At 39.9% G+C, this 12,283-nt stretch overlaps 1 protein-coding gene across 1 annotated transcript in view; it reads left to right on the top strand.

Moving 5' to 3' along the window:
* The window catches only part of TECPR1 (tectonin beta-propeller repeat containing 1), a 386,389-nt gene extending 381,042 nt beyond the window's left edge, over positions 1–5,347 (top strand). Inside the window, exon 25 of the mRNA XM_078665166.1 lies at positions 2,362–5,347. Within this exon, the coding sequence (XP_078521292.1) occupies positions 2,362–2,556 (195 nt within the window). The 3' untranslated portion in view covers positions 2,557–5,347. The remainder of the gene's footprint in view (positions 1–2,361) is intronic.
* Positions 5,348–12,283: the final 6,936 nt, after the last annotated feature.

The following is a 12,283-nucleotide window of genomic DNA, read 5'->3' as shown; positions in this document are numbered from 1 at the left end:
AGTTCAGACCCAGCCATATGCAAATCAGCCTTTACTTTTTTCCTCATAGGAACAGTCCAGTCCGAACTGCCAAGCCATGTCTTCCCTGGACCGAAAACAAGCCTCCTGGGACCTGTTTTGGGGAACGCCCCTCATCCCGCCAGGCTAGCTTAAATCCAGTGACAAAGTGAACAAGTAACCCACGTCTCGGCATACCCTCCCAACTTAGGGCTAACAAATCAATCACAAGGAGATGATGGACGGAGCGGTGAAACTTTTCAGACTCTCACCCCCAGTCACAGATCTGGGTTTAATCCATCATCGTTCTGTAGCCCACTTCGCCACCCCAGTTCAGACCCAGCTATATGCAAATCAGTCTTGATCCTATTCCTCGTGGGAACAGTCCGGCCTGAACTTTCCAAGCAGGTCTTTCCTGGACCGGAAACAAGCATCCTGGGACCGGCTTCGGGGTACCACTCACCCCCAGTCAAAGATCTGCCTGTTTTGAACTCCCAAACGGCAACACTAGTGCGGATAATCTTTGAAGATTTTTATTCATCACTTCCATCGATGTATGTTTGATGGTTGGGTAGTTCTTAGTGTGAGATATGAGTGTGTGAGCTTGTTGCTGTATATGAGGTTAGAATGGCTGGTTGTGGTTAATACCATCGGGGGCACATCAGAAATTACTACTGTTATTAGTCTCACTACATATGTATAACATTCAGAGGTGTTTTGCATGATAGGTAAATATATTTGATTGTAATGAATTTATAGTTTCACAAACATGTTTTTAACTTTATATAATCAGATTTTTCCTTTTCGTACCCATATAAATTAGTTTAATAATATTCTTTCTTAAAGAAGAAAAGATTATAAATAACAATATTAAAATGATTGTGGCTATGCTTATGACAATAATCTTCATGATGGACAGCCGTTAGAGCTCTTGTTAGCCTAATATGAAGCAATTCAGGTCCTGTAGGAGTGTATTCTAGTTTGCTTTGTTTAGGGGGTACCTTCTCTTTCTTAATGGACAGATCTGGGTTTAATCCATCATCGTTCTTTAGCTCACTTCGCCACCCGAGTTAAAAAAGTGAGTGAAATCATGAAAATTAGTTTGAGTAAGCAAGTTACTTTAGATACAAGTTTAGTTGTATATGGTTGTACAGGTAAAGCATTGAGTCTGACAGAAGCATGGTTTCAGGATATGGTGCAGTTGGCTAGCCTGGAGCAGGCCTTTTACAAAGGTAACATTTATAGGCTCTGTTAGGACTGGAGTATTTATATTGCACAGTTGACTGCTCTACCCACTATTTTTCTCCTTTATCTATGTTACCCTATATTGATTTGTAGTTCTTCAGTAGCAGCCTTCCTTTGGAGCAGCTTTTGTACAGTTAAAAAATTGATACATGATTTTATGTGGGATCTTGTCTTGGAATTTCCAATCTATATATAGCTGCCTGTTGTACTAATATGATTTTATTTGTAGTGGAAGATAGAATCTATGATATTGGTATTCACCTATACATATAAAAGGCCGTAATGGGGGGAAAGCCAACGTAAGATGATCAAGGCATCTGTTATTTAGATGGTTCCTATGAGCTGGAGATAGGTGTTTACAAGAATTACAAAGTTAACGGTGATACTACTAGAGTAAACTAGGGTTGAGGCAGTAGTGAACTGCTCAGAAGCTGAATGATTGGGGAGCTAAAAATATGGCTAAGATGTTTCTGCCAGGTCCTGGGCGATGAGTGGTTTCTCTGACATTGTATTGTTTGATACAATATGCCGGGTCTGGTGGCTCAGTGGACTAATGCGTCCATTGCAGGGGCCTGAGTTCGGCCTCATGGTCACAGGTTCAAATCCCGGCGGGTCCACTCACTCTTTCATCCATCTGAGGTCGATAAAATGAGTACCATTAAGTTGGGTAACAATGAACATCTATTAATCAGCGCCAAGAGACCTCTGGGTGAACGTGCGCTTTACAAATACTCATGTTATGTTTATGTTATGAAGTCAGGGTGTCCATACTTTTCCTTTCTTTCTCTTGCTAACTAGTATTTCTACTAGTTTAGGGGGAATTTTGTAAAGTTGCAGCACATTTGTATGGTTCAGCTCAACCCAGAATTAATGTCATGATAATATCTTAGAATGTAAACAGAAAGGTAGTAAGAAGATTGCCAGAGTTTTCCTGCAGATCACCAGCACTAGGTTTTTGTAATTGAATATATTTAGATTACATGATTTTGATTCTATTGTATGTGATTGAGCAAACACTGAGCAATAATGTGACAAAACATAGATGTGGGGGAATTCATTTAGAAATAATGAAAACACAAACATCTGTGAACTACTTACGCTGTTAATTAACCTTTACAGGGAGGATGGGAGCATATCACTGTGCGAGGAAATGCAACGGTGGCTCTGAAACTTGTCACACAGGAGGATAACAATGAACAGCCTTCTAAAGGGACTGAGTCTGATGATCAAGAAAGGAAGGGAAAAGAATTCCAGCCTAGAACAAACTTGTTTGTCGAAGATGAGAATCTCAGTGGGAATGCAGTTCATTGCTAGAAACTCACTCTCTAGGTTCCAAACACTGTTTACTCCAACTGTAGGTAACAGTTGAAAGGGCATTTATTTAAATTGACCATAAGGTGGTATTTTATGCATAATAATATACATCTGAGAAGTACTTTCTTGTTTACAAATCAATATTTATGAGTGAGGGTTCAGAGAGTATCTGAACCCTTGTAGCACTTTTTAATGTGATGCTTGGTGTTGTGTTAAGGTCATTTGTAAAGTGGGTTTTTGGGAAGTGATATATTTATTGCATTATTATTAAGCTATACATTATAAGACTACTGATTATGTACATGGTGGTTTAGAATGAAATGTACTGCTACAAGTATTGATCCACTAAATGCTAAAATTCAGAAAAATGTAGATATGGTAAATGTTATTGGAAATTAATTTCATACCCCCACCCCTTGGAAATCTCACTGCCTTTTATTATTTGCTTGGACAATGCACCCAGCCCGTTTATTGCTAGGGCAGTATTTACAGTAGAAACTGATATTAGAAACAAATCATTAAGGTTTTCAAATAAGCGATTGTTACATTTTGTCTTAAATCGTCTTCTTCATTTCAAGTCTACTACTCTGTTAACCATACTTAATGTTTTTATTAGTAGAATGTTTTTAGAAAATAACTTGGTATTTATTTTTCCATTTGACTAATATGAGTGGAATGGTTTAAAATCCAGCTATACAGTTTCAAATATTTTTAAGAGGGCCATTTGTTTAATTGTTTGTTAGAAATATGTTATACTGAAGTTTCTTTTCCACTTTGATTTGCTGTTCTTTTCCTATGAAAAAGTGAACATTTTTTTCGCAATGACGATACCCCAAATTAGTTGCAATCATGTCCTCAAACATATAGTAATCCAGTGATTGTTATTAAAAATGAGAACATTTTACTTGCTAACTTGCGCTGTAATAGTTTGAAAAAGCATGCAATGACAGAAATTCAATTTTTGGACCTTAAGTTCAGTAAATTAAGTTTTAGTCATGTATATGCTACGGGGCTATTTTGTAATCAAGACTGTCCACTCAAGGAAGGTGGAAGTACACCAGAGTCAACTTATTTTCTAATATTGTTTTAGCTGCATAACATATAGGTATGAAGGTTTCAAGTACTGTCTAAGCATTGAAACAATCACAAGTATTATTGTAATAAAGTACTCAAAGGGCAGCAATCAAAGGACAATTGCAAATGTATATGCTCAAACCATGTTTTTTTAGCCAGCCATGGATGACCATAGTTTGATTGTTTAGAGTTTGTCATTTGCACCTCTAACATTTGTAGCTAGAATGTATTTTTATCCACCATGAGAAAAATTGAAGTTTGTATTTCATAACACCATATATAGTTGCTTTTCTAGGTGGAAGTGCTGCCTAAATCACTTATGTGACTAATTTACTTTTGCACACCTTAACATTTCACATTCAAGGTTGGTATCACTTACGGATAATTGTTCCAGGAAACATGTTTTACTTACAGGATGGTAACAACTTTGATATTGGAACAGTTTGCATGTGGCATATTAATAAGTACATCGTCAAACAATTCAACCTTAAAACATAACATAAATATCTCTGTATGCATTAGAAAAAAAAATTGCTCATTCTTCCTCTAGCACTAAGTTTGAAATTGTGAGCATGTTAATATTGCATTGATGTCCTCCTTCAACTACCCAGACTGATGATTCACAGGTAAATCTCCAATTATAAATATGGACATGAATGCCTACTACCAAATTTATGCCAAATTTGTTCTCTTGTTTCCAGTACAATTAGAAGATATCACCTCCAGCTTGTGATGGCTCTGTACACTGTTCCATACTGAAAATTACTAGTGTAATTCTTTGTAACAGCATGTATTAAACTGCTGCTTCTAGGAATCAGACTTTTTAGGTATTCATAGTATTTGCTAAAACACAAATAAATTGGGAAGTGGGTATAACTACAGGCATGTTAATCTTTAAAAAACGGTTTTTTACTGGTAATCAGTTAGAGTAGATTTATGAAACCTAATCCTGGGTGGGTAGGTCAGTTTGAACACTTTTGCATTAATAGTTAGTTCAGTATACTTTCCCTGTGAAAACATATGAACACCTGTTAAATAGTGATCCATTTAATTTTTAATTGCCAATGAATACATACTTATGTGGTAATCCCTGCTAGTTCATTGGTGACATTGTTTTAAACTACAGAAGAAAGATATTCTATATCAAAAAGGTAAATTATTAATATAATCATAATAAAGTATGCAAGCAGGCAATTCAGCGACCCTAACTACAATAGGATATTAATTTGTACTGTACTTCCTTGCATTAAACACACTTTTTTCCTAGCAAAAGTGTAGTTTTTCTGATAAACTACATTGTGAGTAGAAATATTTTTGCATATGAAAGAGATTTTTTAAAGCTATCTCATGTGTTGACTTCACTATGTCTTTTGTTTCTACTTATTAGCATTTTTATGTCTTAAATATACCTTCCATTGTGTTCAGTTTACAGTTTCAAACTTTTTAGCAATTCACATGTTGAAAAGAAGCTTGGGGAATATTACCTCTGTATGTGTATGTAATGTCCTTGTTTATAGCGTGCTTTATAAAATGTAGATTTTCCTTTTGAACATGTGTTCACATTATGGTGTTTTGACCACAATATTTAAAAGGTTTGCATGTCTTCTTCTCACTCCATTGTCACAAATCATTTAATATTAGAAACAAGTCATTGGCTGCTTTTTGAAAGTGTGGTTCTTGAATAAAGTATGAATTGGGATAACCAAACAATGTCAAACCTTGTTGTGCTTAAATCCCCAAAACTGCCAGATGCATGTGGCCTTTTTCTTGTTTTTAAATAACTGAAACTGTTAATGCCTTTATTGTAAAACACCCTCCAGGGGTTATGTCTGTGGTATAGAAAAACCTAAATAAATAAATGTGGTTAGCTGGTTTGCAAATGGAATGTGTCTAGCAGCAGACTGTAATTCAAATTGCCGTAGGATCCACCAGTTTGTCACAAATGGCCTAAAACAGTGGCTTTTTCGAAGAGGGACGGGAATGTCAAAAGAGGAAAATATAATTAAACTAGATGCTCAAAAAAGTCTTGTCTTGCATCTAAGCTGACTGTAGATGATAGTCTGTTAGTTTTTATGTTCAAGGTTCCTTTTGTCCACCAAACATCTCAAAGTTCTTTCAGTCTTGCTGCGAAGCCGTGGCCTTATGGGATGAACCAAACACTCCATTTTAGTACTTAGCAGAAGTAGTTGGTTAAGCTCTGGTTCCAAACCGACTGGCATTTCATTACTCGTATAGAAAAGCATTGAAAAACTTCATATGCTGTGACCACCTTGTCTTCTTTTTTCCCTTTAATTTGTCATTCACAGATATGTAATATAAGCAAAAAATACACACTTTAGATAAATCAAATTTTTGAAACAACATTTTTTATTATTTGAAAGGCCATTTGAAAAATTATTTTTTTACTATTTGCCAAATATCTCAATTCTGGTTTGAGAAACCCCATGTGGTCATACAAGGTGAAATCTGTTCACATTTCCTTTTGCTTAAAAAACGGTTGGCTATTCCAAGAAGTTCTTGAACATGGAAACATGTTGGTAAATGCATTATGTATACAACCATTCATTCCTATAATACTCTTGGTGTGGATGATTGGGTTATTTGATTAATGCTCAGTTCTTGGGGGATAGAGTGAGATGGTTCTCATGCTTTTCTCATGGCGGGCAATCTATGTAGGCCATTTTATAGATTTTGAAACAAAATTCCTCACCTATTGCAAATAGACCCTGGAATTTGTTGAGGGTCTTGCACACTGTGTGAGTGGATGTCTGTTTCTGTTTAAGCAGTAGGCTTGATACATCTTTTCATCCATCATTGGTTTCCCACACTGGGCTGCCAATGGAGGGCTTCCTTTGTTGTAGTCATCAGATGTGCTGCCAAAGTCCTGGATCTTCAACTTTGTTCTGTTCAGATCAAAACAAATGTAGTTATTGAAGTTCTACAGCCCGTGCTTGGTTCTTCTGAGCCCTTAGTACTGTTCTATGAAGCCCTAACTAATCCTCCTATGGGCACTTAGTATAGACCTTGCTCTTGCCCACCAGTGAACAGGCAGATGCAGACAGACGCCTATTGACCCTGATTTTCTTACACAGCATACTACACCTGAAGGTTTAGTAGTCCAAGCTCCCATCATGCCCTCCCTGATATGGAGTCCCACAGGTTTGAGTTTTTCAGGAAAAATGTGTTCTCTTTTGCCTGCATAGCATTGAAGTTGGTCAGTGCAAGTTGCCCACGGAGGTTACATGCACACTCTCTGGGACATAGCCAGCCAGATCTAGCCAGTATTCCCGGAAGACTTTAGAGCCTTATTGGCTCAATCCATTGAAGATGGTCGGCTTGCAGCCAAATATGGGATTCATGCAGGTTTGGATTCTACCAATTGTGTGCGCTCCATCGACATTGAAGGATGAGATCCACAGGCTATTCTGTATATCTGTAGGCATCTCTTATGGATATGCCTTTTTTGATGGATCCTGCCTTTCTGGTGATAGAACTGGAACGCTTCACTGAAAGCTGTGTCACTGTGCGGTCTTTGGGCTTTTCGATCCCTGACAGGCAGCTTCCTTATCAGTTTTCATACTGCTGAGGCTATTCCAGAGAGAGTTTGTTGTATAAGCAGCACCAGGACTCTCTGCTCTGATGCAGTCATCTCCTCCCTTTCGTGGCTGGGGATGTGAATCAAATAACAAAAGGCTGGCAAGGGAATCATTCAAGCTCTAACTCGTGAAATAAAAAGAGATTTGATCAACAATATATGCATTGAGATGTCTCTTAGTACTAAGCATCAAAGTTATAAAGAAAATAATTCAACATTTAAGCGCGTACAAGAAAGCAAATGTATTTTAAAGGGTCAGACAAATTATACAAACAGACATGAGGGATTACACAAATTCCAGCATTCAACAGACTGATAACTCAAAATTGTCCTATCAAGTCCATAGATAGGGCCGAAAGTACTGTTGGTCCACTCTTACAAGAAGATACTTCGACCAGGGCCAAATCCATTGATAACATAATTATTCGTATGTTGACAAAAGCCAAACTGGTTTTAAAGAATCAAGTATTGGACAGATGTCAACGTTTCGGTCTCTTATATAATTGATATGCAATACCATCCTCCGGACAATGCTTAGAAACATAATACCACGTAGATTTCACAATTTTATATAATCTGTGCTTGAAACGTGCAGAAAAATAAACTTAGTAATTACAACTTGATTTTTTTTTATTTTGAGCTCACCGCAATCCTTGTTTTTTTAAACATCTGTTTAATGAGTTTTTTGTTACATTTACTGTTGATATTTTCCTAATTCTCTATCACAGTTATGAAGGTCTAACATTAGTTCTTATTGCAAGTAGTTTGATGTAAACTTACATTTCTTTTGCTCGTATTATTTTGGGTGCCTATCGATCTAACATTCATACATTAGACAGTTTTCCATCCAGATGGTTGATTTGATATGTTTGAGTCAATAAGCAGGTGGTTCCTTTAACACATTTTAACACAAACAATAGTATCTACTGAGCATTTTTGGTAATAGGTACCATTCAGTTATCAATCACGTTCCATGTTTCCGCGTTTCAATTCATAGTGTTCGCTATCTATACTGTGTTTTTTTGCCCCCATGTTACTAAGTGATGCGCAAGCCGGGTAGGTGTTTGCGTGCGTTACAGCTGATCAGTAGTCCCATGTGTAACACGCATGTTTATCAGTTAATTGGCCCCTTCCAATTAACCTACGGTTTAGGATGGGGTATGCACAATGAGAGTGTATAATGAGTGATGTTTAGCCATTTCTACTTTCACTCTTCATGCATGTATCTAGCCTTAGCGTGGTATGAATGTCTTCCACAGTTCACTAGTCCGTTTGGCGTTCTTGTAGCTGCACAGCAATGTGGGATGTACTGGGGGGGATGAAGGTGAAGTATCTAAAGGTTCTGTCCTTTAAAGAGTGTTTAAGTGTAAAATCTGCTGTAGGGGTTGCGAGGTCCCCTTAATTGTGCATGTCTGTCCCTGCCTTCTAGTTTATGGGGTGGGGATAAGTGGGGGGGAAGACGTCTATCCGGGTACCAATACCCCAAGCTTGTCCACTCTATGCGCCTTTACCACTCAGACCTCCCCCACAATGTCAGCAATAAGGTTCACCGATAGGAGACGGAGAGGAGGCCACCTGCTGTCTGGTCTCGTCCCCTGAAAGTCGTACAGTATGGCCTCCCAGTGTGGTGCAATGGGCTCCTTACGGAGACCACGGACGCTTCAGTTCACAGTGCTATACCTTCTGCCCTGGCCCACACCACGAGTGTCTGACAGCAGGTCAGGGGGATCAGGCTTTTTCCACCGTTTTGAGATCATTAGTTTAGCTGTCAGCATGCCTAAATCCATCAAGTGACAAGTGGCTTTTAGCCTTTTACTCCTTGGGTATATTATGCATTCCTCCTACGAGCATTCCAGAGTGTGACCCAGGTTGGGATTCAGAGTCTTTCTTTAATTGTAATGAGTCCAGGACATTTGAGCTATGATCCCAATATTTGAGCCTCAGTCCTGTTTTGCAGTGAGAGCTGATGTGAGGCTATTTGTCCACAACACCCGGTGGGATATATGAGCTCTGCAGTGGGATCTGAAGTCTCACAGAGCCTCACACCAAGGAAACTTGTCAGATGTCGTCCAGGTTTCAGAGGAGACTGCTTAAGATCTGCAGTAGTGGCTGTTCAACCACAACATGAACTGCGGTAGAGACCTCTCTCTTGCCCGCCCAGAACTGACGGTGGTGACAGATGCATCACTGCTGTGATGGCAGGGCCATCTGAAAGAGGTGGAGATCAGAGGACTCTCGTCTCTGCAGAACACCTCCTCCATATCAATCAGTTGGAGTAGTGGGCCATTCCCCTGCATGGAATTCCATGCTGCCATCGCAAAGTGGAGGCTGATGAAGGTTCTGATGGACAACACAGCCAGTATGTGATACTGCACCAAGCAGGGTAGAGTTGTGTACTAGTTCTGTGCCAGGACACTGTGCCAGTGGAGGTTTTTGGAACAGCTTGGGCATCTCTCTGATTGTGAACCACCTGGTGGGATAGTTGAAGACTAGTGCGTCAAGCTCAGCCAGAGGTACCTGATGGATCACAAATGGGAGTTACACTCACGGTGGTACAGGGCATCTTCTGACAATTGGGAGAACCCTGGCAAGATTTTTTAACCTCCACCCTGAACGCATAGTGTCCAAATACTTGCATATTGGATTTACCTCAAAGGGCCTCCTAGGAGATGCATTTGGCCTGGGGTGGAACATAGCGCTCTTATGCCTTACTGCCTCTACCTCTTCTGCCCAGAGTTTTGAAAAAGATCAGGAGCAACTGGGTCCAAGTTATCTTAGTCGCATCAGTTTAGGCCACGAGAGTTTGGTACATGGAGCTTCTGGGCATGTGTGTCTACCCTCCGATCAATCTACCACTTTGGGAAGATCTTCTGTCACAGGAGCAGGGTGGAGTTCTCCACCTGACCCTGCACAATCCACTCCTTTATGCATGGTTATTGATTAACAACAGCTGACCGCATTTAATCTGTCACCCAAAGTTGTGGATGTCATCCTGACTGCCAGGCATCCTTCCACAAAATCAGTCCTAAACTTTATTTCGATTTTAAAAATCACAAACGTTGATACAAAATACACATAGCGGTGAAGATAAAATATTTCCAATTTGCCTATTAAAATAATTCATCTAATATTGGAACAACCACTCTAAAATTACGAAGGTATACAATTAATATATTAAAAACTCTAAAAATAAAAATATCCTGCCAAAGCTAATGCTTGGGATACCAGCTGTCATTGGTTCATGTTGCAAAACTGCTGCTTTTTTAGCTTGCAATATCAATGCTATAAAGTGCATAGTGCTACTACAAAACCTGAGCATCTACCTTAGGCTCCTTTCTTTCCAGCGAATTATCCACACCCATCCCAGAAACTTTGCAACCGCGATCACAGTGGACTCTTCCATAGATGTACTTAGAATCCTGAATGCCTCGCTGCTGGACCGGGTCCCCAGGTTCAAACATAGGGGTTTCAACCATCTTCACCTAGGTTTACTATAGGCTGGGCAGGCAAATAAAATGTGTATAGCTGATTCAGTTGAATTCGGCCAATGTGGGACATTACTGCTGTTCAAGCTACACCATTTGTTGGTAAATGCATTGGTAGGGAGTGAACCCACCCTAAACTGATGATACAGTTTCCTATCTTTGGGGGTGGTAATTAGATCCCAGTAGCCTTCGTATTTTACTTCATGCTTGAAATCGAGGAAGGCTCTGGACAAAGAAGGTACAGTAAGGGCTGCAAACCGCCTCATTATTATCAAATTCCAATATGCTGCCTTAAGCTCTGTTTTGGTTGTAAAGACAGTGTCAGCGGGGGAAGTCCATAAGCAGCTCATCCCCATCTCCCAGAGTGTAATTCTAACACACCTTAACCATGGAATTTTGTTGGTGACATCAGCCTCTTTTACATCTTTTAAAGCCAGGGCATAGTGTGAAAACTCAGGGGTCACCCATAGCCTTCTCCAGTATGCAACTGGCCTATAGTGTGCCACGTCCCTAATAGAATGACAGCCCAGATTTGAGTATAGGGGTAGTAACGGGGTGGACTGTGGGAGGCCAGTTAAGGACCGCAGGAATTTGTTTTGTGCTAACACCAAAGAGTCCAAGTTGGCATATCCCCACAGCTCGGCCCCATATAGGATTGAGGCGCAGATTTTGGTGTGATAGATTTGTAATACAGGAGCAATAGGTTTAGTATATGAAGATCTCTGCTCCTTTAGCAATGCATCCGAGAGTTGGGCATGCTTGACTGTGAACAATTGTATTTGGGGCTTCCAGCTTAATTTTTTGTCAATAGTTACCACTAAATTGGAAAAAATCTCAGTTTGTTCCAGAGTACCTCCCTTCATTTCGACTCTACCCACAATGTCTTATGTTTGTGCAAGACCATGTATTTGTTTTGTCCACATTAACGATTAAATCGAGGTCCTCACAAAACTCCTCGAATCTCGAGAGGGCACACTGGAGGCCCTTTCTTGTCTTGGAGAGGATGAAGGTGTTGTCTGCAAACATGAGTAACGGGATCTTATGCCCGGCTAGTGACGGCGCATCTGTTGGGAGGTTCTCAAAATAGTTCTCCACCCCATTTATGTATAGAGAGAAGAGGACGGGTGCTAAAACGCATCCCTGTCTGACCCCCCTTCTCTACAGGATCCCATCTCACCTTGGTGTAGTTAGCGGCATGTAGCTTAACCAGAAGTGCCAGAATATCTAAAGGCATACCTAGCTTCAAAAAAGTGTGCCACATCTTAGTTCGGGAAACGAGGTCGAAGGCCGACTTAAGGTCGACGAAGGCTGCATAGATGGTGCCTCCCCCTAAAACTAAACCTGAACACCTGGTCGATGGTGCTAGTACATGACCGAAACCCCGCCTGGAGGTGAGACAGGATTTTGCATTCCTCCATCCAGGTCTGAATTCTACTTAGTATCAATCTTGCCAATACTTTTTGTATACAAACGATAAGGCTTATGGGCCTGTAGTTCTTTTGTAGAGTGCGATCCCCTTTTTTAAAAATGGGAAGTATTTCTGCTTCTGCCCAAATACCGGGCATAGGTGCTC

Source organism: Lissotriton helveticus, chromosome 10, assembly GCF_964261635.1.
Source record: "Lissotriton helveticus chromosome 10, aLisHel1.1, whole genome shotgun sequence".
Lineage (NCBI taxonomy): Eukaryota > Metazoa > Chordata > Amphibia > Caudata > Salamandridae > Lissotriton > Lissotriton helveticus.
The sequence above is the reverse complement of the archived record's forward strand: the minus strand, read 5'-3'. Positions and strand labels throughout refer to the sequence as shown.